Genomic DNA, 27,753 nt, shown 5'->3' with positions numbered 1-27,753 from the left:
TAGTAAATTTGCGACTTGAAAACAATGCCTAAACTCACCCGAAATTGCTATCTCGACCAAACTCGATTGTTAGTAAATTTACCCCATAGAGAGCCTTATTGTTATGCTACTCGACTGTACTGTTATAATATGAATAATTCATAGACTTAAATTTACTAAAGTGAGAGTTTTTAGAAGTGGAGATGTTGCCCATAGCAACCAATCAGATTCTACTTAACATTTATCTATCACCTTCTAAACTCTGGTTGCTATGGGCAACATCTCCACTTCTAAAAACTCTCACTTTAGTAAATTCACCCCTTATTGTTATGATACTGGACTGTACTGGGATTATAAAACTGATCCATAGAGTGCCTTATTATTATGATACTGGTCTGTACTGGGATTTTATAACTAATCCATAGAGTGCTTTATTGTTATTATATTGGACTGTACTAGGATTATAAAACTGATACATAGGGGCCTATTCATCATCAGAGGCTGTATGGTCTCCGATGATGAAGTATTGAACTTGCTGCGAGGGATACTTAAGTATCCAACTCGCAGCGGGGAAAACGTGACACCGGAGCAATTCTCCGGTGCGGGGACAGCTACTCCGAAAATCAGCTGTCCCCTCGGTTAGTATCACAACTACTTCTGTAGCTGCGTTACCTCCTCCCCGCCGTGGAGGTAGTGAGGAGGCGGCGGAGGGATCCACTCGGATTGGCGGTTAAGATACCGCCGCCCGAAATGCCGCCCATCGGAATCCCGATGCTGGAAGCTCGACCAGGGACTAAAGATAGGCGTCTAAATCCCGACGCCTATGTATAGCCCCACGTTGAAATCCCGACGCCCAGCATCCGATCGAAGGTAAGCCGGGGCTTTCTAGCTGTTAGGGGGGGGGGGGTTAGGTTTAGGCACCCCTGGGGGTATTTAAGGTTAGGCACCATTGGGGGGAAGGTTAGGGGGCGGGAAGGGGGGGGTTTAGGCACCACTGGGGGAGGAAGGGTTAGGCACACTTTGGGAAGGTTAGGGTTAGGCACCACTAAGGGAGGGTTAGGGTTGGGGGAGGAGAGGGGAGGGTTAGGGTACTTACCAGCCCTAGTCGGGATCTTCACTGTTCAGGCTTCCAGCATTGGTATTTGGTCTGCCGGGAATAGATCTGGCGGCATTACATAAAACCGATTCCCTTATTGTTATTATACTGGTCTGTACTGGGATTATAAATATGATCCATAGAGTGCCTTATTGTTACGATACTGGTCAATACTGGGATTATAAAACTGATCCATAGAGTGCGTTATTGTTACGATACTGGTCAATACTGAGATTATATGACTGATCCATAGAGTGCATTATTGTTACAGTACTGGTCTGTACTGGGATTATATGACTGATCGATAAAGTGCCTTACTGTAATGATACTGGACTGTACCAGGATTGTAACACTGATCTATAGAGTGCCTTATTGTAATTATACTGTACTGTACTGGAATTGCATGACTAATCTATAGAGTGCGTTATTGTAATGATACTGATTTGTATTGGGACTATAAAACAGATCCATAGAGTGCCTTATTGTAATTATACTGTACTGTACTGGGATTGCATGACTGATCTATAGAGTGCATTATTGTAATGATACTGATTTGTATTGGGACTATAAAACAGATCCATAGAGTGCCTTATTGTAATTATACTGTACTGTACTGGGATTGCATGACTGATCTATAGAGTGCGTTATTGTAATGATACTGATTTGTATTGGGACTATAAAACAGATCCATAGAGTGCCTTTTTGTAATTATACTGTACTGTACTGGGATTGCATGACTGATCTATAGAGTGCGTTATTGTAATGATACTGATTTGTATTGGGACTATAAAACAGATCCATAGAGTGCCTTATTGTAATTATACTGTACTGTACTGGGATTGCATGACTGATCTATAGAGTGCCTTAGTGTAACGATACTGATTTGTATTGGGACTATAAAACAGATCCATAGAGTGCCTTATTGTAATTATACTGTACTGGGATTGCATGACTGATCTATAGAGTGCCTTAGTGTAACGATACTGATTTGTATTGGGACTATAAAACAGATCCATAGAGTGCCTTATTGTTATGGTACTGGTCTGTACTTGGATTTTATGACTGAACCATAGGGTGCTAGATACAGGGGCCGTGGTTGAGTGGGGTTGCTGCCCACAGGGCTCTGCTCTCTGTACGACAGCACCTCTCACACACCCCTAGTTATGGCAATGCTGGTCTGTACTGGAATTATATGACTGATACAGCGATTGCTTTGATGTAATGAGACTAGTTTGTACGGGGATTACAAAACTGATCCATAGAATTTATTTTAGTACTAATTCATTAACATTTATTTATATAGTGCTAGCACATTCTGATGCACTTTACAATTGGAAAGAAAACAGTACTAAAATTGGGTAATAACAGGCAGACAAAGAATAAAATTACTTATTGTTATAGTGTTAGTCCGTGCTGGGATTGATACTGGTCTGTACTGGGATCACATGATCCATAGAGCACCCATTAATAATGTTACTGGTCTTCACAGTGATTAAAAGACTGAACCATAGAATGATTTGTAATGATATTATTCTGTGCTGGGATTGATACTGGACTGTACGGGGATCACATGATCCATAGAGTGTCCCACAGTAATGGTACTGGTCCGCACAGGGATTATATGACTGGACCACAGAGTGGCTTACTGCACTGAGGTGGGCCTTTGATGGTAAGTGCTCCCGGGTGTTGTTCTCAATGATCTCCATTATGACTTAATGTTTTCTTCCATTTTATTGGTTAAAACAGAATTATGACCAGGGAGGATCCTCCAGTTTGTGCCCCGGAGGAGAACCAGCGACCCCATGAGTTCCAAAGTCCCATTCTAGAGAAACGGAAAAGGCCAGTGGTTCACCCCTCAGCCCCGGCTCCGCTTCCTAAGGATTATGGTAAAATCATGTGAAACACATGAGAGCAATTCTGTCTGCTGTCAATATCACTGACGGCTATGTCAGAAAGAGCCTGTTGCTTAGTGACCATGTACAGCTATTAACCCCTTTCTCTTTCTCCTCTACCCTCCTATCCCACCACAGCATTCACGTTCTTCGACCCCAATGACCCCGCGTGCCAGGAAATCTTATTTGATCCCCAAACTAGTGTTCCTGAATTGTTTGCTATCATCCGACAATGGGTCCCACAAGTCCAGCACAAGATCGATGTTATCGGCAGTGAGGTAGGTTCTGTATTATTATTGGCTAATACTGGGTGTTGATAAAGCCCTCTCTTATTTAGCGGTAGTTAGTACATTGAGCAGACTTGTATAATAATTCAGGACCTCATTCAGAGTCGGTCGTTGCAGCCGCACGGTCGTACGCCACCGATGTTCGCTAAACTGCGCATGCGTAAAGTTCGCAATGTGCGCAAACTAGCCGCTACGATCAGAAATTTCTCTCTCCTTGAACACAGCCAGGTCGGTAGTTTGAGTGACAGGATGAGGCGTTTGTGGGTGGTAACAGGGGAGGGTGCTTGAAAACGGGGGGCGTGGAGATCCGAACAAAGGCGTGCCTAATTATGCGAACGGCGTTTTATGGGAGTGCATAATTAACAAAGTAGTGTCATGGCGCACGTGACATCGGAGGTTTGTACACTGTCCTGATCGTAGTGCTTAAGAGAGGGTATGGTTAACCTTAAGCTCTACGACCAGTTCCGATGGTTACCGATGGTCTCGATTAATCTATATATGGCCGGAGATGACGTGTAATGTGTACGAAAAGAGGCGTATTTTTTGTCTTACGGCCGCATCCTGCCCTTGGTCGGCCAGCTAACAATCCGATCTTAAGGACGCAACTTGCGAGTGCATCATTTGCATATCCGGCCCCTTTTCCCTTACGACCGTGCGGCCGCAACGACCGACTCTGAATGAGGTCCTCAGTCCTTTATGTGTAAGAGAGGTGTAGTGCCTGCTGCCATGCAGGTATACTTTCGTACTTACCTGGCGTCACACCCTCTCACCTTCCGGCCGTATGGGTAACAGACGGTCCTGGTATGCCAAACTAAACACGGACACGATGGATGAAGGAGATGATGTGAGAGCCGTCCTTCCTCAAAGCAGACCGAACCGCCTTACCAGACCGAGAACCGCTCCAAACAAGGAATTGGGTTTTAAGTGAGGATCATCACTGGCACTTTTGGCCTCAGATCCCGAGTTTCACTTGTGGGTACTTGCGCACCAGGTGAAGACTCGACCTTGCACCAGAGTGTAAGGCCCACTGTCCGCCCAGAAGGAAAGAAAGACAGGAAGAGACAAACAGACAGTGAGAGACAGTACACACAGAGATGTTTCTCACCGTGTCCACTTTTGTTTCTCGTCTGCTCACTCGCCTACAAGTCGCTGTAAGGAGGTAACCAAACACCACAGCAGTGCAGGGCCTAAACCTAAATTAAGAGTGTCACACCACTACACTTACTACAACAACATCACCCTCAACCTACTGTGTATATAGTGCAGCACAACATTTAACAATAAACAGTTCTAACATTTGCCCTGCACGGAGCAACAACTGCAATGACAGACGGTAATTACACAAGAGCAAACCACGGTACTGTCTCTTTGAGTGTAATCTGCCTACCTGCCTAACTACAGCTGGCCAGCTCCTCTGCTAGCTGATAGAGGAAACACGCCAATAGGTGGAAGCCCGAAAATCCTCCACGGAGGCAGTGATAATGGCTAAGTGTGGGAAACTGGACCGCTTCTCCATACAAGAGATACAACCAGAGGGCGGGAGCCGCAGAGCTTACGATCCACATCTGATATAGATATATTTATGCAGGGGCCCACCTATCCAATTATAATTTTAGTGACCTGGGCCTACTGACCATTCACTGAAAATGGCCCCGCCGCGGGCCATTTGCCCGTCGTTTGCGCATGTGCAGTACAGGGAAAATGGCCACCGTGGCCATTTTCCCAGTGACCTGTGCATACTCTATAGACTCTGGGTGCACTCTAGTGCCCATAGTCTATAACTCTGGCGCTGGGCGCGCACAGCTCAGTGCGCTGATGGCCGCCGGACAGAGAGGAGGGGGTCCGTGTCGGAGACTGCACACGGGCCCCCTCCTCTCTACAAATGCCCCTGGTCTTACAGGTGGCTCAGGCTATTTGCCTGCCTTCCTCAGGCAACAGAGAAGGGACTTGGAGCTATAGCCCAGAGTCCCCTTTATTAATGATGCCTCAGGCCTACCTAATAGTGGGCACACACAATGACCTGGGCCTAATGCTCAGTTCACTAACAACCTGAAGGGGGCCTTTTTTATCAATATGTCCTAGTGCCCTCCTGTATGTCCACAGGCCTAAGTCCTGTCTGATGGCCACGGGCCTAGTGCTCTCCTACAAATTGCACAATCAGTGCCCTGGGCCTAATGCCCAAAACACTGTAACATGTGCACGGGCATAATGCCTTTATCAATAGCACAGGCCTGAGGCCTGACTTACCCCCAGGGGCCTAGTTCCTGACACCTGGTGGTCTAGGAAGAGGTTAATAAATAGGCCTAACGGGGGCCTACCTGTGTGGTGGGAGAGGCTGTGGGGGGAGCTTTGTTAGCTCGTTTACATTCCACCCCCGCAGTCCTTTCCGGTCCTCAGCCACATTCTTCTGCTGCTGGCCCGTCCTGGCTAGCATCACCGCCTCTTCCTCCAGCCAGCGCCGCTGATCTTCCTTCTTGATTGTGGCGTCGTCTGGCCTCTTTCACAGCAGCCAGAGCTCTTGCCGTGGTGCTCCTCTGCTCTTCTTCAGGAGGTCTTCTTTCCTCCCTCTCTGCCGCTGGACTGACTGCTCCCTCTCTGCGGCATCTAATATAAGATGCCGCAAGTGGGCGGAGCTCTGACATGGCTTGCCATGATTGGTTTGCTGCAGCTGCCTACTATTAGCTGTTGGACCATGAGTTGTGATTGGCTCATGGCCAGCACCAAACGCCCGCAGCTTCCTCTATTTGACCGGTGCTGGGAACAGATACTCCGTCCAGCGCCAGATTCCTGCCGCCTCCGCTTTCCTGACGCTGGGAGCAGAAACAGCGTCCCAGCGCCGGCTGGCGATGTGTCCCGCTGACGACACATCACCTGCCGCTACAGCTGTGCCGGTGCTGGGATCAGACACTTGATCCCAAAACAACCTTCCACATATGTACAGGGACATATGGGACAGGCAGGATTCTGAGTTGCACGCAACTACGAAGGTGATCAAAGTGAGCGATTCTTAGCAAACTGCATAGCGGACTTCGTGCGCATCTTTATGTATGTGTGTGAGCGATCCTGGGTCTGACGCATCTTGCAGCTGGATGCGGGGCCATAAAGAGCGTGGACAAGCCCAGGTACTGAGGTTGTGCATGGCCAAATAGTGGAGGCACAGCCATGCCCCTTAAAAATTTGCAGCATTGCAAAGCAACAGACAGATCTGGGAGAGGGGGGTAGGGGGGGAAGAGTTTGGAATGGCCGATCAGTGTAATAGCTCCCTCCCGCAGATCATGCAGGCAGAGAGAGACAGCAGCCTTCCTGGACCCTCCGCAGCCTGGCACACACCAGGGCTGACAGGTAAGAAGTGCTTCGGGGGTGGGGTGTTGATATAAGCTGTATTTTGGGGTTCAGGTAAAAATAGACGATGATCACATGCATATGAGCTATTAGCCAAACACTTATGTTGACGTTTTATTGGTGGAAATATTATTCTAGTGACCTCCGTTTCTCTGACAGATCTTGAAAAGGGGCGGTCACGTGAATGACAGGGATGGACTTACAGACATGACCTTATTACACTACGCGTGCAAAGCTGGAGCACATGGCGTGGGTAATGTATCAGCCATCCCTGTACTCTGTCCTGTATATTAGGAATGTGGTATGTTATGTATAAGTCTATTCTTCACTGTGCTGCAGGTGCAAAGCCCCCTGTTATATAAAAGGGTATTCTGTAATATATTATCTGCAGTAAAGAACCAAAGCAGGTTTAACCACTTGCCTGGCGTGGTCCCCTCAGATGCCACCACACCGGACTGGGCTTTCCCTGTCATGGTCACATCTGATGCGACCAGTCAGAAATGCCCACTAGGCGGCTGCGGGAAGCTAATGTTCCCGCAGCCGCCTGTATCAGAGGGACCTGCTGGTCCCTCTGCATCCTTGGATTCCCCTCCAGTGTGTCCCGATCACTGCTGACCACATCCCGGCACGGCTACAGGCAGCATGTCTTTAATGGAAGCAGCAGCTGCGGCTCCTGCTGTTGTGACCCGATCACTGTATCCGGCAGTGATCGGGCTGCCTGCGCGGACCCCCTCCCAGCGCGGCTGCTCTGCTGTGTCCCGGGCCCGGAAAGCCAGTGGCACCCCCACCCCCTTTTCCCCTGGCGTGGCTTTGACTCTAATAGAAACAGCAGCTGCGGGTCCTGGTAGCTGTGGCTGCTGCTCTGTCCCCGGGCCGGGGAGCTGGCGGCACTATTAACCTCTCCTTCCCCAGCGTGGCTGCATGCCTGCGACAACTACAGAAGAAGCAGCTGCGGCAGCTAATGCATTGTCCCTGGGCCGCGCAGCCAGCAGCCCCCCCTCTCCGACCCCTGGCCAGGCTACCCACCCAGTGCACTGTCCCCGGCCCCTCCTTCCGTCTACAACTCCACCTCTGTCTGTCCCAGGGGTGTGGGAGAGTCCAGTGGCGTCCGCAAGGGGCTCCGGCGCTGTGGAGAAGTAGCCGGTGAGAGAATGGCTGCACAGCCACTCCCACACCAGCAGTCATTGGACAGTGACGTTATGACATCAGGTCACGTCTTGATGTTACGGCACATCCGAAATATTCCGTTTTTTTATAAGAATTTCGGACATGGGAGATCCGAACTGTATATGTATATATGTATGCGTGTATATATATATATATATATGTAAATATTATTTTTCTTTTCTTGTACAATTTTGTGTATATTTTTTTATTTATTTTTAACATTGATGTTATGTCATTTTATTTTTTATCATGGTGGTCCTGTATCGATCAAGACTCGATACAGGGCCTCCGATTAGGTATGGCATATTATACAGTATACTAGGGATGGCCACCACCATCGATGGTTTGCAAACCATCGATAGTCTATGACAAGTGCTTTTGCCATCGCTGACAGGCACCGTTGCTGCACCAACGATGGCAGCCCCCCAACCGATGTTAAGGAAACATTGGTGGCTGTGGTCTCAAACAATTGATGGTTTCTACTGAGGATTGAACCCATCAGCCATCAATGGTACAGCTGTCAACGGCCATCATTACAGTATACCATAAAAATTGCTATTTTTATGGTATACGGTGTTAAAAAAAAATTTTTTTTTTTTTTTTTTTTTCAGAAAATCTTGTTGGATAAGTTTTAAAAAGATATTCTTGACCTAATTCAGTCATGAGAAAACCTGACAATTTCTGAGCGGTTTTTGGAAAAAATATTAGCCAGTTAAGTGTTTAAAAAAAAATTTGTAAAAATTGGATATGAAAACATTGAAAGTTTTTAGAACGCTAAGGTCCCTTGTTCAGACAACACATGGTCACTCATGCTGCTATAATCTGCGCTCTCAGGAGACCCTGCGGCTGCTCTCCGCCTGACCAATCAGCTTCTCCTGCTGGGTGCAGATGTTACCCTGCGCAGTCGCTGGACCAACATGAACGCCCTGCACTACGCCGCCTATTTTGATGTCCCTGAACTTTTACGCATCTTACTCAAAGCATCAAAACCTAAAGGTAAGAAAATGGTGCAAGTTACTGTATGTGAGGTAGGCACAGGATTATCATGGGAAGGTGCATAGAGCTATAGGAAAACTTTTGGGAGTAACAGGAGGATTTATTGGGAATAGCATTATTACATTGATATTTGTAGAAGAGAAGCGGGAGTATTATTCTGCATGGGATGATGCAAGGAGTCATACTACCGAGATGCTAAATATGATAGATGGAGGAGAGGTGAGAACTTTTAAGGCCTTACAATTAGATACAGGGAACAATTACTTTTTGCCCACATCTTTTCTCTTCTTGCTAGTGCTAAATTCCACCTGCAGTGATTTCAACCATGGTACTGCTCTGCATATTGCTGCATCTAATCTCTGCTTGGGAGCTGTCAAATGTCTGCTGGAACACGGAGCCAACCCATCTGTCAGGGTGAGACACCTCTATCAAATGTCCCCTTTTCTCTGTCCCCCATGCTGCTACTGTACAAGCATTGGTTGAATCGTGAGAAACAGGCTCACAAATGACAGGACTCAGGATAGTCCTCAATTATTATATGGTGCAGTCATCTCAGCATCTCCTGGAATCAAATGGCGGCAGCGAGGGAGCATTCAGCTTGCCCCTTCCGCAGGACACAGACCTGTGAGTGTTGGTGCTCATAGTGAAGAAGACTTGACTCTACCCACTATTTTCCCTTTACAGAACAGTAAGAACCAGGCCCCAGCGGACGTGGTTCCTGATCCCATGGATATGGGTCTAGACAAGGCCGAGTCGGCCATGATTGCTAAGGAACTGAAGCAGCTGCTACAAGATTCCGTCCCCTTGACTTGCAACCTGCCCAAGGTCACACTGCCAAACTATGACAACATCCCCGGCAACTTGATGCTGGCATCGTTGGGGTTGCGGCTAGGTGACCGGGTACTGCTGGACGCAGAAAAGGTACGGAGCACAGCGCTTAACGTATCACACTAAATAGGCAACTGCTATAATATAGTATTACATGTCAGCTTAGATTTCCTGTTAATATGAGGATGAGGAGTAATCAGACATCCTCCGTTGTGATAAGTTTTCCACAATGGAAACACGTAGTAATAATCAACTCACATCTATATCCGTTTTTTTGTTGTTTTTTTCTGTAGCCTGGCACACTACGCTTCTGTGGCACCACCGAATTTGCCAGTGGGCAGTGGGTGGGAGTGGAGCTGGATGAGCCAGAAGGGAAGAATGATGGCAGCGTGGGAGGTATCCACTACTTTATCTGTCCCCCCAAACATGGTGAGTAATATCAAATCCTGGATGTGTGACTACTTCCAGGGCAATATTCTGCCTTTTGTGTATGAGAAGTCTTTAGCCGAATATGTACAGAGGGGACCACAGTTACAGTATCTCCCAGTTACTCCGGGGACCTTGTCCGTATGGTGTAGTAATCCAAAATGTTGCATTTTTTGATAGGTAGAACAGGGCAGATCACGGGTGTTAAAAATGCAGGCTAGGTGCCGACGTGCACGGGATGTAATTATGAGACCAGCGGCCACGATGCCGCCGGTCTCAATACCTACATCGAAATCCCGACCAGGGACTTAAGATAGGCGTTGAAATACTGCCCATCTTAATCCCGATGACGGAACGCTGAAGAACTCCAGCCCGAACAAGTTAAATCCGGGGCGCCCTTAGAATAGCGGGGTTAGGGAGCATAGCGGGGTTAGGTTTTGGGGGGGAGGTTACGATTTAGACATCCCTAGGAGGGAAGTTTAGGCACCCCTAGGGGGGAAGGTTACGCTCCCCCGGGGGGAGGTTAGGGTTAGGCACTAGGGGGGGAGGTTAGGGTTAGGCACCACTAAGGGAGGTTTAGGGGGGAGAGGGGTAGGGATAGGGTATTTACCTGCCCTGTCGGGATCTTCTCCCTTCGGGCTGCCGGTGTCGGCCGCCGTGACTTCATACCCATTCCGATGTGCACATCATTATACACTTGTATGCGAAAACTAATTTAGTTTTATGGGAAGAGATAATGTGAATCGGGGCTGTAGAGATCGCATCCTGGTTTTCAGGTGACTGCACAGCTTTTTCTGCCAGTGATACATTTTACCACACGCTTGTAGGTCGACTAAACAAGACCTCGGCCTGTTCATTTAGTGGTTGTTCACCGTATGAACCCTCCAGACGCGCTTTACATGACAGTGAATTTATAATGATATAAAAGAGAAGTCAAACATAGCAGAAAGGCATCATTGAGGCTTAGCCAATCAAAACACTTGAAATGAATGGGTGGGTTATCCCAATGTGCTAGGTAGGCTGCATTGTGACGGGATATTGTTACTCTTACGTGGAGCCCTGCAGGTCCTGCAAATGTTTTTTATTTTTTTAACAGATAGTTGAAACACTTTTTTATTGGGGTGTGACTGGACTTTGATTGCTTAAGATACGCACCAGAGGACCTCCCACGCGTTTCAGGATAAAAAAAAAATATTTGGTTTTCACAAGAGTATATGCTAGTAGCTATGGTCCAGGGTCAAGCCCAACCAGCTGCCGTCCCTGTCTCACCCAACCCTACCAGTTTGCTCTCTGCCACTCCCTCCCACTCTCTGCCCATCTCCCGTCCCTCTCTCCTGGCACACGCAGTGGAAGCTGGGGTGTGCACCATGCACAGTAGGTGTGATGTGCACGTGCCACAGCCACGATTAGTTCATCACGCAAATGTATGTGATGACCAAATTTTAATCAGGCTCCACAATATATATCTAGATATGCATGTATGTATATGTATGTATATGTATATATATATATATATATATATATATATATATATACCACCTCTGGAGCCACCACTGTGTGTGTGAATATATATATATATATATATATATATTTGTCATTCCAATGCACTGTGTTCCAATGTCCACCTTCTCTATGACCTTACTTGCTTTCATTTCTAGGAATATTTGCTTCTGTGTCCAAGATCAGTAAAGCTCCAGATCAGACCCCATCCTCTGTTACTTCCACCCCAAAGACTCCACGTATGGACTTCTCCAGAGTCACCGGCAAGGGCAGGAAGGAGAAAAAAGGTGTGCTTTCATTTTGTTACAGCCCTGGCAATACAAATCTAATCTTCTGTAATAAACTTCATGATACAGGCATTATACTTAAAAAAAAATAATAATAATTTGAGAACCTTTAAGAGTAAAGCCAGCCTGGGGTCTAGCTGCTAGCATTGTAACATTTTCCAACATTATGCTGTACTATTGGTGGCTGACAGTTCAGTCTTTCTGATTTATGTGGTCACTAGCAGCGATAAAAAAGAAGTCTATCAGTGTGGGCAGCCTGGACAGAGAGGGGCTGAACATCGACCTGGGGGACCAAGTGCTCGTGGCTGGGCAGAAACAAGGGGTGGTACGGTTCTATGGCAAGACAGACTTTGCTCCAGGTAAGTTTCATATTGTAAGAGCATAAGGTGGGGATAACGCCTGGGTATTAAAATATATCTGAGCAGGGGCTAGTAATTAGGAGTATTATGTGGATTAATAGGATGAGTTATAGGGAGAGATTATAAAGAGTAAAAGGAGGAGTTATACAGAGATGTCATATGGAGTAATAGGAGGAGTTATAAGGAGAGGTAATATGGTGGGGTAGGAGGAGTTAGATGTAATAGTAGAAGTTAGATGTAATATGGAGTAATAGGAGGAGTTATAAGGAGAGGTAATATGGTGGGGTAGGAGGAGTTAGATGTAATAGTAGAAGTTAGATGTAATATGGAGTAATATGAGGAGTTCGATATAAAATGAAGTAAAAGGAGGAGTTATAAGTAGAGGTGTTATATAGTAATAGTAGGAATTATAAGGAGAGGTAATATGGAGTAATAGGACGAGTTAGAAGTAATATGGAGTAATAGGAGAAGTTACAAGGAGAGGTAATAGGAGGAGTTAGATGTTATGGCGTAATAGGGGGTGTTATAAGGAAAGGTAATATGGAATAGGAGGAGTTAGATGTATTATGAAGTAACAGGCAGAGTTATAAGGAGAAGTAATATGGAGTAATATGAGGAATTAGATGTAATATGGAGTAATAGGAGGAGTTAGATGTAATATGAAGTAACAGGAGGAGTTATAAGAAGAGGTAATATGGAGTAATAGGAGGTGTTAAATGTAATATGGAGTATTAGGAGCAGTTATATATTATATGGAGTCATAGGAGGAGTTATAAGGATAGGTAATATTGAGTAATAGGAGGAGTTACATTTAATATGGAGTAACATGAGAAGTTAAAAGGAGAGGTAATATGGAGTGATAGGAGAAGTTATAAGGAGGGGTAATATGGAGTAATAGGATCAGTTAGAGGTCATATGGATTAATAGGAGGAGTTAGATGTAATATGGAGTAATAGGAGGAGTTATAGGGAGAGGTAATATGGAGTAATAGGAGGAGTTATAAGGAGAGGTAATATGGAGTAATGGGAGGTGTTAAATGTAATATGGAGTATTAGGAGCAGTTATATGGAGCCATAGGAGGAGTTATAAGGATAGGTAATATGGAGTAATAAGAAGAGTTAGATTTAATATGGATTAACATTAGAAGTTATAAGGAGAGGTAATATGGAGTGATAGGAGAAGTAATAGGGAGAGGTAATATGGAGTAATAGGAGGAGTTATAAGGAGGGGTAATATGGATTAAGAGGAGGAGTTAGATGTAATATGGAGTAATAGGAGGAGTTATAGGGAGAGGTAATAGGAGGAGTTAGATTTAATATGGAGTAACATGAGAAGTTATAAAGAGAGGTAATATGGAGTGATAGGAGAAGTTATAGGGAGAGGTAATATGGACTAATAGGAGAAGTTATAAGGAGGGGTAATATGGATTAATAGGAGGAGTTAGATGTAATATGGAGTTATAGGGAGAGGTAATATAGAGTAATAGGAGGAGTTATAAGGAGAGGTAATATGGAGTAATGGGAGGAGTTAGATGTAATAGGAGGAATTAGATGTAATATGGAGTAATATGTGTAGTTATAAAGAGAGGTAATAAGGAATAATGGGAGGAGTTAGATGTTCTATGAAATAATAAGAGTAGTTACATGGCGAATAAGAGGAGTTAGATATAATATGGAGTAATAGGAGCAGTTAGATGTAATATGGAGTTATAGGAGTTATATATAATATGAAGAAATAGGAAGAGTTATAAGGAGAGGTAATAGGAGCAGTTATATGTAATATGAAGTAATAGTAGGAGTTATAAGCAGAGGTAATAAAAGGAGTTATAAGCAGAGGTAATAGGAGGAGTGTGATGTAATATGGAGTAATAGGAGCAGTTAGATGTAATATGGAGTAATATCAGTTATATGTAATATGAAGTAATAGGATGAGTTATAAGGAGAGGTAATAAGAGCAGTTATATGTAATATGAAGTAATAGTAGGAGTTATAAGCAGAGGTAATAGGAGGCGTTTGATGTAATATGGAGTAATAGGAAGTTAGATGTTATATGGAGCAATAGGAAGAGATAAGGGAAGAGGACATGTATTGTAAAACAGGATAAGTTTGGGAAGACATGGGGTGATAGAAGCTATAGAGTAATAAAATAAGTTTTCAGAGGCTACGCACAGTAACCGGATATGTTATAGGGAGACAGGACAGGCTTTGTGGACAAATAGGATAAGTTATACTAATTAGTAGTAGGGGTTATATAGAGGAATATAATAAGCAATGACATGGAGTTACTGGTTTAGTAGTATATAGTGTGGCAGTATCACCAGAGATGGCGCTAGTGAGCAGCAGATTCTGTGTGTGGCAGGAGAGATCCGCCCACACAGAATACAAAAACATTCTGGGAGATTGTGTAAGGGCTGCCCAGTGGATTCAGTCCAGGGAGGACTGAGGCAGAACAGTCAGACAGAGCTCATTGTGCCAGGAAGACGTTGGGGGCCAGGAGGCCTGAGCCTAGACCTGTGAGATACAGGGAAGGCCATCAAACTCTGGGACTGAGCTATGGTACCTGCAAGGAAGCAGGCCAGACTATGAGGCTGTGGCAGCCAGCCAACTAAAGACCAGGCCGGAGCATGTGTTAACTTGCAGGGAGCAGGGCTAAGCTGACTTTGGACTTTTATTTGCAGACTAGCTGCACTTTAATAGTGAGGGTTCAAGAAGTGAGCTAGTGCCCTAAACAAGGGCTAGGTTGTTTATTGTTTTTCTGTTTCCTGATTTCACATTATGGAAGTAAAGCACCATTTATGTTTATTTAACTGGAATGCTATGTGTGGACTCTAATTCTACACCTACTCTCTGCACCACAGACCCCAGTCTACCAAGCTAATTAACCCCAAGCTATCACAATAGCTATATGGTCTCCTCTGCATTGTTCTTATTTGATAACCTTTTATATTGCTCAGGATACTGGTTTGGAATTGAACTTGAAAAACCCACAGGAAAACATGACGGTTCGGTGTTCGGTGTCCGGTATTTCACCTGCTCCCCAAAATATGGAGTATTTGCTCCACCCTCCAGGGTTCAGAGGTGAGATTTACTTTGTACAGTTATACAGAACAACATTTAGTCCAATGACTCTTACACTAAAGAGCATCACCACAGGGGACTGACATTAATTACTAAGAAGTCTGATAAAAAAAGAATTATAGAGTGATATTCCATCCATTTACTATAGGTGGAAGGGGTGCAGCTGTTATGGGGCCCAGAGCTGAGGGGGTCAATCTTCCTTGTAACTTGTGTTATATACATTTTTTACTATTGGGTAGTACATATGGGCCCTTGCAGACTTTTGCTATGGGGACTTTAAATACCTAGTTACACTCCTCTGTATTCCTTCTGTTCCAGGCTCGGTGGTCCAAAAGACCCACAAGTGGACAGCACTGGCGTGAAAAAGGTGCATCAAGTTACTAGTAGGTATACAGTTTTTGAATCTCTAGTATGTTGTTTGTACAACAAGTGTCTGTGAGTATACAGGAAGGAGGACAACATGGGCTGGGCAGGGTGAGAAGATGGCAAGGAGTAAGGGAGGACACAGAGGTTTATAAAAATTGTGGATTAGACCAGTGGCTGATCTTACCCAGGTGCTGCATGAGCTACCCACCCCTCCACCCTCCTCCCAGTAAAATGTGTTACCCGCAGTACTGCCTGGCATTGGCTTCCCAGTGGAAGTGCTTTTTGCTAATCACATGCCGGACAGGCAGTCCCAGCGGCATAGGCGCCGACAGGGAGGGGGCAAGGGGTCGGCCCAACCCCCCAAACATTTAAGAGGCACCAGTCAGAGGAGCGGCGGCCGCGGAAGGTCAGGGGCTGTGCATTATAAGAATAGGCTGCACGGCCCCTGCACTACGCGGAGATGGAGGTGTAATGTGCGGTGCAGTGGCCGTGCCACCTATTCCTCCTTGGTGGTCCCACCCTCATCTGTGGTACCACCTCTGCCTCCCCGGTGGTCCTGTCCCCCTCCTCTTCTATGGCACCCGTCTCACCTCCTCCATCCCGTGATACCACTTCTGTAACAGAAGGCCCTGGACTAGGTAAGTTGGAAAAGGGGGGGGGGGAGGGTAAGGGGAGCACCAATATTAAATTCCATCTTGCCCCCCCCAACCTAAAAACGTTGTCATGTCCCTGCCCAGGGGAAAGTGTTTTCTCCCCCCCCATACAAGGTAGGAGCTGCCGCTGATTAGGATGCCATTTGATACAAATGGGGACAGAGGAAAGATTACAAAACATGGGACAAGATGAAGAATGGTAGAAGTTGGACAAGAAAGAGGACAGTAGAGGTAGAAGGGAAAGAATAGTGAATTGAGGTAAAAGGTAAGAACATAGAGATTGAATGGAAAGACTGATTACAAGAGTACTTCCAGAGTACAATGCTATGTTGTCTTATGTAGTGTAGAACATGTGCTGTTTATATGTAAAAAAAGGATATATACACCCATCATCCATAACAATAAAATCACTGACAGGATTAGTGAATAACATTGATTATTTCATTACAATGGCATCTGTCAAGGGGTAGGATATACTGTATTAAGCAGCAAGTGAACAGTCAGTTCTTGAAGTTGGAAGCTGGAAAATTGGGCAAGTGTAAGGATCTGAGTGACTTTGACAAGGGCCACATTGTGATGGCTAGACGACTGGGTCAGAGCATCTCCAAAACGGCAGGTTTTATGGGTTATTCCCGGTACGAAGTGGTTAGGACCTACCAAAAGTGGTCCAAGGAAAGACAATCCGCGAAACAGCGACAGGGTCGCGGGTGCCAGGCGCACATTGATGCGAGTTGGAGGCGAAGGCTAGCTTGTCTGGTCCTATCCCACAGATTGGGGAAAAAGTTAATGCTGGCTATGACAGAAAGGGGTCAGAACACACTGTGCATCACAGTTTGCAGCATAATGGGGCTGCGCAGCTCCAGACTTATCAGAGTGCCCATGCTGAGCCCTGTTCACTGGCAAAAGCGCCTTCAATGGGCATTTGATCGTCAGAACTGACCAATAGAAGGAGGTGGCCTGGACTGATGAATCTCGTGTTCTTTTACATCATGTGGACGGCCAAGTGGGCATGTGTTTACCTGGGGAAGAGATGGCACCAGGATTGGAAAGAAGGCAAGCCGGCAGAGGCAGTGTGATGCTCTGGCCAATGTTCTTCTGGGAAACTTGGGGTCCTGATATATGACATATGTGGATGTTACTTTGACACGTATCACCTACTTAAACATTGCTGCAGGCCAAGTACACCCCTTCATGGCAACGTTATTCCCTGATGGCAGTGGCCTCTTTCAGTAGGATAATATACCCGGCCACACTGCAAACATTGTTCATGAATGGTTTGAGGAACATGATAAAGAGTTTAAGGTGATGACTTGGCCTCCACATTCCCCAGATCTCAATCTGATTGAGGGTATGCGGTTGATAGCTCTACAGTAAAAAGGTCGACAATGTCCAGGTAGACACCAGATGTTAGACAGTCAATAGGTTGACACACTAAAGGTTGACAGGGTCAAAAGGTTGACATGAAAAAGGTAGACACAAAAATGGTCAACACATTTTTTTTTAGTTTTTGTTAGGGTTAGGTGTAGGCACTTACCGGGGGATTAGGGTTAGGCACTTACCTCGACGGTTAGGCACCAGGAGGGAGGGTTAGGCACTTACTGGAGGGTTAGGGTTAGGCACTAGAAGGGACGGTTATAGTCAGGCTCCTACCCCGACGGTTAGGGTTAGGCACCAGGAGGGAGGGTTAGGGTGAAGATTAGAGTTAGAAAACGAAAAAAAACATGTGTTGACCATTTTTGTGTCTACCTTTGTCATGTTGACCTTTTGACACTGTCGACCATTTGTACATGTCGACCTTCTTACATGACGACCTTTAGTGTGTCGACCTTTTGTCCCTGTTGACCTTTTGTTAATGTCGACCTATTGACTGACTAACATCTGGTGTCTACCTAGACATTATCGACCTTTTTACTGTAGATCTATTAATCCAAAACCCTGATCGAGCATCTGTGGGATGTGCTGGCCTGGAAACAAAAGTCTGAGCCATGGAGGCCCCAACTCGCAACTTACAGGATCTGCTGCTAATGCCTTGGTGCCAGATACCACAGGACACCTACTGTAGGGTATATTTACTAAAGTGCGGGTTTTTAGAAGTGGAGATATTGCCCATAGCAACCAATCAGATTCTACTTAACATTTATCTAGCACCTTCTAGAATATAATAACTATGGACAACATCCCCATTTCTAAAAACTCACACTTTAGTAACTATACCCCCTACAGAGGTCTTGTGGAGTCCATGCCTCGAAGGGTCAAGGTTGTTTTTGAGGCATGATGGGTCCTAGACAATGTGAGGAAGGTGGTGTTAATGTTATGAGTGATCGGTGTAGAATGTTATGTATTTATAGACTGAAAGTATCCATTGGAAAATACAGTTGTTTCCATATGAAACTACTGTACATACAAAAGTGTCAATTCCATTCAATAAAATGAATGTACTGTATACATGGACACTAATACACACATTGCATGTAAGCAATAATGTACTTTATATGTGTATGTTATACTATGTGCTGCATTTAACCTCAAAATCCTTTTTTACACTTAGTGACACAACCAAAGCGTAACTTCAACACCGTACGGACACCGAAAGAGATGGCATCGGAAAATTCTATCTCCAGGTATCACTCCACCAATAAAACATTATATATAAACAGCTAGCCAATATAGGGCCTAATTCAGAGGTGCCCGCAATGCGGATGTTCACGTAGTTGAATGATTGGCATGCGCCAAATATTCTGATAACCCTCATGGCGCAGGCTTTACCCTGAGTATACGCACAAAGGCGCTGTTACGTATACGAGAGTATGTTTCAGACACCGAGAGGCAAAGTGGTGGGCGTTCCAGGTTGGTGACTGGGAGGCGGCCTGAAGTGAACGCAAAAAAATTAGTCATGTGGGCGTTTTAAGTGTGTCGTGGGCGTATCAGTGAAAGTACCTGTGTTCCCAGACGCAGAGGCCATTTTCAGATGGAGAAACTGCACCTGCCACAAGGGTCGATTATGCATGCAATGGTGCGCCGATGTTGGATTGTGCATAACCACCAGCGGTGTTACAGCATGCGTAGCCACTGAAAGTGGCGTCTCAGGGCTTGCCCATTCCTGCGTACACTAGTACACAAGGGGATGGATGAAAGTAACTAGCATTTGTTTATTACCACTGCCACAACTCCAACAAAATAGGCAGCTGCGGCCGTGACTGTCTACACATCTGAATGAGGCCCATAGTGTCATGACTTATTGTAGGGTATATAGTGACATACAGCTGCCACCTTGCACAAGTCTTTCAATAACGTATTTCTGTTTAATTCTGTAAGGAATGTTGAAAATCAGAATACCTTTCAAATAACAACGTGATTTGCAGATCAGTGTTAATAGAGTTTATGATGCCATGTGGTTAAATACTGTGGGGGAGATGTATCAAACCTTGGAGAGAGAAAAAGTGGCGGCTCCACAGGTGTCGGCTGCAGTGCAGTCCAAAATTGAATAGGGGAGCCACACCAACTACCAGTTAGTCCCGCGCATCTATGTTTGGCAGCAGTTGGAGTGGCAGTTGGTGTGGTTCCCCTATTTGAATTTTGGCCTGCGCTACAGCCCCACCTCTGGAGCTGCCACTGCTCCTAACTGCCATTTTACAGGCGGTGTTTGAAAAATGACAGTTAGATGCTGATTGGTTGGTGCTCTCTCCACTTTATCTCTCTCCAAGTTTTGATAAACCTCCTCCTGTGTTGTTTCTCTGCAACATTAATCCTTAATTGGGACCCAGAGAGGATCTCAAGGACCCCATACATCAGAGATTGATTGCAGCAATCGTGCAATTTGCAATCGATTGTGTATAAAAAAACTTCCCTTTTTCAATCGATTGCAGATTGCAGAGTTGCCACAATCGATTGAAAAAGGGAAAGATTTTTATACACAATGGATTGCAAATTGCACGATTGCTGCAATCAATCTCTGATGTATGGGGGCCTTTAGTCAGGACAGCGATGACTAATCCGCTATTGCTGCTTGCCAATAAATAATAAATGTAATACATGACTCAGAGGTTGGTTGTACAAACTTTGATCAATTTCTTTGCAAATTAATTTGTTGAAGATTGTCTGCAACTTCCTTTCAAACATAGGCCCGTATTCAATTTGAGGCGAAAAGTCTGGATCCGCGATACATTTTCGCCGATGACGTCATTTTCGCCTGTTTTGAGTTTCCTCCGTATTTAATTTGGAAGACTTTTCGCCTAGGCGGAAAGTCAATGCAATATAATAGGCAAAAAAGTTTCGCCTATGAATAGCAGGCGGAAAAAGGTGCAGAATTGCGGTTTTGGGATACAACATTGTGGGAACCCACGTGCAGCCTTAAGACAGTCCCCTAAAGGTAAACTGCGTCAAAAAAAGTTTAAAAATATTCGGGACCCCCCCCCAAAAAAATTATGTTTAATTTTGGGGGTAAAAAAAAAAAAATAGGCGAACAAAATGCCAAACTATCTAAATTAATTCAGGTCGGGTCCCCACGTATGCTGCAGGTGTTTTCTTCATTGCGGGGACAAGCGGCAGGTGCAATTTTTCAGATTTTTAAAAATAACTTTAGGGACTTAAAAAAATACTTACCCCCATTTTCATGTACCTCAAATATGATAGGAATAGTTATTTTTCCCCCCAAAAAAATCTAAATGCCATTCTTTACCACTTCTTCATAGCCGCAAAATTGCACCTTGCGCGGCTATTACAAAGCCCGACTTCCTTCAGCAGGCAAAAATGGGGGTGCCCATAGTGATCCCCCATGTCTGGACATCTTTAGGGTGGTACCAGGCATATTTCTCAAAAATTCCCGTTTTTTTTCGTTAATGGGGTGAAGGGTCATTTTAAAAAAACAGGGATCATTTTTCAATTACCTATAGCAGGTGAAAAAAAAGTGCAGATTTGGGGTTTAGAGGTGCAGGCTTAAAAAAAATAGCCTGCCCCCTTAAAATGAAATGTGCAAAAAAAAAATGTAAAAAAAAAAAATCGGGACACCCCCCCAAAAAATGTCAAAATTTTGGGGTGAAAAAAAAAAAAACTAGGGAAACAAAATGCCAAACTAACGAAATTAATTCTGGTGGGGTCCCCAAGTATGTGGCAGGTGTTTTTTTCATTGCGCAGAGTTGCGTCAGCTGTATTTTTGAAGAATTTTTAAGATTACCTTTAGGGACTTAAAAATATACTTACCTCCAGTTTCATGTATCCCAAATTTGATGGGACCACATTTAAAAACGAAAAAAAAAAACCTAAGTGCTCTTTTGCATCACTTCTTAATGTTGGGAAAAATAACCACCTGCTGCATCTATTGAAAAAGCTGACTTTCTTCTGCAGGCAAAAACGGGGGTACCCATAGTGATCCCCGAGATCTGGACATCTTTAGGGGGGGTCCTACAATTATTTCCCAAAAATTCCTGTATTTTTTCGCCGATCCAAGTTTCGCCTGTTCCCAATTTCGCCTACTTTGGAATTGAATACGGGGAATAGCGGGCACGCGCGTGATACTTTCCCGCCTGGAAAACAGGCGAAGGAGGCGAAAAGTCCAGCAGGCGAAAAGTCTGGACTTTTTGCCTCAAATTGAATACGGGTCATAGAGTGGTTTATGTAATTGGTTCCGAGATGACATAACCGGTGTGATTTTGGCGATTTGGCCACTAAATTTAAATTGCAAATCGGTTATTAGGCTGGTTTTGCCAAATAACTGATTGCCGCTTTAAATTGAGAGACAAACTAGACAAAATCCAGCTAGTCACTTAATCTCAGAACCTATTACAAAACCCCCTTAGTTGTTACAAAACACCCTTTGCACGTACTGTATTCATGTAAATGGTCGAAAAAGATAACAATTTCCAAATGATCTTATTATCATGTGGTGGCTTTGTCTTAAAAAAGCAATACATAAACCAATCTAAGGGCCTGATTCAGAGGCGTCGCTATTTGCGATCGCTCGCTCTGAATCAGGGCGGATTTAAAAAAAAAAAAAAAATCGGCCTCCAGGCCACTCACATAGCTGTGGGTGACCATCCACAGCTTTTGCGAGCGGCCTGGCGATGGTCGCGATTATCGCGACCATCGGGCTTGCGACGAGACCCTTGTGGTTGGGTCTCGGTTCCCGCAAGCCTGAGTGAACTTCCTGCTCTAATAGAGCATGGAGTTCACTACTGACATCACGTATGATGTCAGTAGGGCCGCCCACAAACGGCAGGCGTTCCTTGTCCAGCCACCCCCCCTCCCCGCTTACAAAACGGGGCGAGCTTTTCGATCAACATTGACAGTCGCCCCGTTTTGTAGCGAGCCCCGGAGCGAATGAAGTTCTCACTCGCTCCAGGGCTCGTGCACGCGCATTGCGCACGCCGTGCGTGCGCACTGGCCGACCATCGACCCGCTTGCGAGCGCTCTGCGCTCGCGAGCGGGTCTGAATCAGACCCTAAATCCAATAATGCAGACCAGTTCCAAAAATCATTAAAGAAACAGAAGAACAAATGAATGGCTGTAATAACCCTCTTTGGATTGGTAAGAGAACAGTTTATAATGCAGCTTTCAGCGCTATTGGCAAACTTGTGCCCCAATTCTCTTTTCTGACCATGGGGTTACAAGTACTAAGCCTTGTAGAGCCTGTCACTTTACAGGCTGTGTTTGAAAAATGACAGGAGCTGATTGGTTGGTACTTTATCGCTATACACTTTATCGCTCTTCAAGGCTTAGTACATCTCCTCCCATATCAGGAACACATTTAGGTGGTTGTGAAAACTGAAAGTATAAATGTATTATTCCATTTCCTAATGATACTGTCTATTAAAGGCTGATACAGGGACACGTGGAAAAGCCATATCATATAAAACAAGAAAACATTGATCCCTGATGTAAACTTGTCGACTATGGGATGAGCACTTGTATTGTGCACGCTCTCTCTGCCATGTTCTCTCCCAATTAGTGTGTGCTCTCTCTGTGTCATCCAATCACTGCTATCTCTTTTCTTCCTCAGGTTGCTGTTTTGCTGTTGGTTTCCCTGGCTGCTCCGGGCTGAGATGCAATCTTAACCCTCTCTTCCACCAGCCCTGCAACTTCTAAACCCTGTCATTTGGAGCCACAGACTGCCTCCTCCTTCTGTCTGTGTCCCGACTCCCCCAGTGCCTTGTCCAATGTTCCTCTGATACAGAGGCCCCTCTGTGTGTCACTGTCCCATTCAGTGCAGAAGATGTCCCGGAGGAGGGGGTGAGGACATTCCTGCTTCATCCTGGTGAAAGTTCTTACTCGCTTCTCCGTCAGAACCTGCTACTGGGCACCACCAGTACCATCTGACCCTTCTCTAACTGCCATTTATTCCCTGTTAAGTTACAAGGAACTACACCCACAAAATTATGCTCCTGACGCTCCACAGCATCGATCATATCCCTACCGATAGCCACTTCCGCTAATTATTTGAGAGAACCATCTACTCATTCTCATTGGTCCACCTAGCCCCAACTAGATCATATAAGGCCTGGCCAAACTAGTTTGTTGTATTGCCTGGCTCTACTATGATAAACAACATGCGTCAACCTGAACAATCATGTGGACGTGTTGAGAACAATGTCCAAGGTTTTCTAAGGGTATAGTTATTTCTTTTTCCAGTTAGAACGGAAAATAAAGGCGCATATCCGCTACACGATAAATTGGCCGATTTGAAAAATAACGATATCGTTCATCGTCCGCAATATCGTGCAGTGGATATGGCGTTAACGACTAGCGATGCGCGCACCCGCTGGTCGTCGTCGGCATCTTTCATTGCCCGTACTTGCAACGATATTGTCAGGTACTGCAAGTACGAGGGAGGGTGACGTCCCTAACCGATATATCGTTCCGGGTGGGTGCTCATTGTCGTTAATGACATTGAACACATCACTGCCGGGGAAACACTAGACAATATCGCTGATGGAGAATATCGTCTAGTGGATATCCGCCTTAAGACCGGGGTTGAAAAAGAATTATAGGAAGACATTAGATCATTGATATTACTCGATACATCCTCTTCACATGGTAAAGGCAGCCATTTTGCGAGCTGAACCAATATGCCTGAGCATGCTGACTATTGATTTACTAAGAACTAGTGACATCACTGAGGCAAGGAACGGTCCACTCTATTTGTAGGAACTCTTAAGCAAACAATTAGTTGGACATGTAACAGTCCATTCCCTATAGTTAGTCACTTACCAGTACTGAGCCTGACCTCTTGTATCATTATTTCCGGGGAAGGTGTGAAAAATGTGAAATGTATAGATAGACCTGGAAATTCAGATTTTGGGCCTGATTCTGACTTAGCAGAGTTGGTGCACAGTAAATGCCAGTACTAATGATGGCGGCTGCGGACCTAAAAACTGTGGGCAGGCCCTCATCTATGCTGATGGATAATCAGCCCAGGTGAGGGGATACTTGCATCAGATAGCAAGCAAGCCGCAGTGGCCAGGCGGAAAAGCGATCGCAGATGCAGCTGACTCAGAATCAGGTCCTTTGCCTCTAAATAACAGGTTTGATTTCCACAATTGGTATGTACTACAGTTCTCCCTTCTGTAAACTCCCACGTCTCTAAAGAGCTCCCTTACCATGCAGGCACTGGCCTTTCACTGACTGAGAAACCATACCATGCCAACATGTGATTGTATAAGGATAAATGGAATTCCTAATGGATGATGTGGGAAAATAAGTCACAGACTCGCATGTCAAATGAATGTAATTTTGCTCTTTCTCTATCCTCATCTCTGTAATCGGTGATGTCTCAATCAATCTCTATCATCCTGATTCTAGTTTGTGACGTTTCGCTCAGGCTCTGTCCTGTGGCCTGTGGTCTGTGACATCTCACTCTATCGCAGTTATCTTGTCTTTGGTGTTTAACATCTCAGTGTATTTCTGTTATCTTATCTTATCTTTGCTCTGCAGTGTCTCAGCCTGTCACCTTTATACCATCTCTAGTAACCTGTGATGTCCATATATTTCTCTGTTATTTCATTTCTAGAGGCCTAATCGCCATACGATAAATGGCCCGGTAACTATGCGGAAACGCTAGTTTGAGCATATTTAATTTTAAGTTACCGGGGCTATTCATCATCAGGGGTCTGATAGGACCCCCTGATATTAAGCAAACTCCGAAAAAGTTAAAGTTTTCGGAGTTTGCTTCCGAGAACAAGTGCCATCTTCAGACAGCGCTTGTTCTCAGATCCCTGCTCCTTCCTATGGGAAGGAGTTCTGGGGATGCGAAGAGGGATCTGAGCAGATCCCTCTGCCACCTGCTCTCTACCTCCCCAGCGGCTCTGCGCATGCGCGACCCGAGGTCATGCATGCGTAGCCGGGATAACGGGGAGCAGGTAAGTAACGCAGCTACTTCTGTAGCTGCGATACTAACCATGGGGACAACTGCTTTTCGGAGCAGCTGTCCCTGCACCTGAGCAATGATGAATTGCTCCGGTGTCAGCCTTCCTCCGCTTCGAGTTGGCTATTTAAGTTTCCCTCGCAGCATGTTCAATACTTCATCATCGGAAGCCAAACGGCCTCCGATGATGAATAAGCCCCCTAGTGTGTTATGTCTCAGTATCTCTCTGTTCCGTCTCTAGACTGTGATGTCTTGGTATCTATTTTTTTGTCTCTAGCCGTGTATGTCTGTCTGTTCTGCTCATCCTGTTTCTACTCACTGTTGTATCAATCGCTTACCACTGTGCTGTTTCTAGTCTGATATGTCTTCATAATTATTATCTGTTTTGTGATTTATGCCTCTCTTCCTATGATTCTGTCCCCGACCTGTGATCTCTCTCTCTCATCCTGTATACAATGGGATATAGCCATCTCTGTAACCTTCCTGTCCATAGTCTGTGATGTCTCAGATTCTAACACTCTTTCTCTATTATCTCCCTATTATCAATGTCCCAATCCTTTCTTTACTCTGTGACTCTAGTCTCTAGTCTGTCATGTCACATTATATCTCCATCATTACATTTTGAAATCTCACTGTCATCCTGTGCCTAGTCAGTGAATATTTTTATTCATATCATCTTCTGTCTGGTCTATTCTCTGATGTTCCCATTATCCTGTGTATTCTCTGTGATGTTCCTATTATCCTGTGCCTTCTCTGTGATGTTCCAAGTATCCTGTGTCTTCTCTGTGATGTTCCTGTTATCCTGTCTTCTCTGTGATGTTCCTGTTCTCTGTGATGTTCCTATTATCTTATCTTGTGTCTTCTCTGTGATGTTTCTATCATCCTGTGTCTTCTCTTTGATATTCTTGTTATCCTGTGTCTTCTCTGTGATGTTCCTGTTATCCTGTGTCTTCTCTGTGATCTTCCCATCATCATGTACCTACTCTGTAATGTTCCTGTTATCCTGTGTCTTCTCTGTGATGTTCCTGTCATCCTGTGTCTTTCCTGGAGATGTTCCTGTTATCCTGTGTCTTCTCTGTGATGTTCCTGTCATCCTGTGTCTTCCCTGTGATGTTCCTGTTATCCTGTGTCTTCTCTGTGATGTTCCTATCATCCTGTGTCTTCTCTGTGATATTCCTGTTATCCTGTGTCTTTTCTGTGATGTTCCTGTTATCCTGTCTTCTCTGTGATCTTCCCATCATCATGTACCTACTCTGTGATGTTCCAATCATCCTGTATCTCCTCTGTAATGTTCCTACCATCCTGTGTCTTTTCTGTGATGTTCCTACCATCTTGTGTCTTCTCTGTGATCTTCCCATCATCCTGTGCCTACTCTGTGATGTTCCAATCATCCTGTTTCTTCTCTTTGATGTTCCTACCATCCTGTGTCTTCTCTGTGATGTTCCTACCATCCTGTGTCTACTCTGTGATGTTCCTACCATCTTGTGTCTTCTCTGTGATCTTCCTATCATTATGTGCCTACTCTGTGATGTTCCCATCACCCTGTATCTTCTCTGTGATGATCTTATCAGTCTGTGTTTCTCTGAGATGTTCCTGTTATCTTGTGTCTACTCTGAGATGTACCTATAATCCCATGTCTACTCTGAGATGTTCCTATCATTATGTGCCTACTCTGTGATGTTCCCATCACCCTGTATCTTCTCTGTGATGATCTTATCAGTCTGTGTTTCTCTGAGATGTTCCTGTTATCTTGTGTCTACTCTGAGATGTACCTATAATCCCATGTCTACTCTGAGATGTTCCCATCATCCTGGGTCTTTCTGTGATGTTCCTATCACCCTGTGTCTACTCAGAGATATTCCCATTATCCTGGGACTTCTCTAATATGTTCCTATCATCCTGAGTCTACTGAGATGTTGCTATCATCCTGTGCCTACTCTGTGATGTTCCTATCATCCTGTGTCTACTCTGTGATGTCTCTATTATTCTGTGCCTACTCTGTGATGTTCCTATCATCCTGTGTCTACTCTGTGATGTCTCTATTATTCTGTGCCTACTCTGTGATGTTCCAATCACCCTGTGTATTCTCCTTGATGTTTCTATCATCCTGTGTCTACTCTGTGATGTTCCTATCATCCTGTGT

The 27,753-nt window shown here is 45.0% G+C and overlaps 1 protein-coding gene across 2 annotated transcripts in view; it reads left to right on the top strand.

Moving 5' to 3' along the window:
- LOC148518721 (CAP-Gly domain-containing linker protein 3) overlaps nt 1-23,979 on the top strand; it is a 101,204-nt gene extending 77,225 nt beyond the window's left edge. The window contains exons 2-14 of one of the 2 annotated variants that reach the window (XM_088477040.1): nt 2,822-2,961; nt 3,106-3,245; nt 6,756-6,849; nt 8,598-8,759; nt 9,055-9,173; nt 9,444-9,680; nt 9,881-10,016; nt 11,672-11,800; nt 12,025-12,159; nt 15,113-15,236; nt 15,555-15,619; nt 18,804-18,876; nt 23,250-23,979. In XM_088477040.1, coding sequence (XP_088333166.1) covers nt 2,826-2,961; nt 3,106-3,245; nt 6,756-6,849; nt 8,598-8,759; nt 9,055-9,173; nt 9,444-9,680; nt 9,881-10,016; nt 11,672-11,800; nt 12,025-12,159; nt 15,113-15,236; nt 15,555-15,619; nt 18,804-18,876; nt 23,250-23,304 — 1,605 coding nt within the window. In that variant the 5' untranslated portion in view covers nt 2,822-2,825 and the 3' untranslated portion in view covers nt 23,305-23,979. Of the gene's footprint in view, nt 1-2,821; nt 2,962-3,105; nt 3,246-6,755; nt 6,850-8,597; nt 8,760-9,054; nt 9,174-9,443; nt 9,681-9,880; nt 10,017-11,671; nt 11,801-12,021; nt 12,160-15,112; nt 15,237-15,554; nt 15,620-18,803; nt 18,877-23,249 lie in introns of both variants that reach the window. The other variant, XM_088477039.1, reaches the window with a different exon arrangement.
- Nucleotides 23,980-27,753: the final 3,774 nt, after the last annotated feature.

The sequence above is a fragment of the Taudactylus pleione genome, unplaced genomic scaffold (assembly GCF_031769625.1).
Source record: "Taudactylus pleione unplaced genomic scaffold, aTauple2 ptg000199l, whole genome shotgun sequence".
Lineage (NCBI taxonomy): Eukaryota > Metazoa > Chordata > Amphibia > Anura > Myobatrachidae > Taudactylus > Taudactylus pleione.
This window is presented reverse-complemented; position numbering and strand designations above follow the sequence as displayed.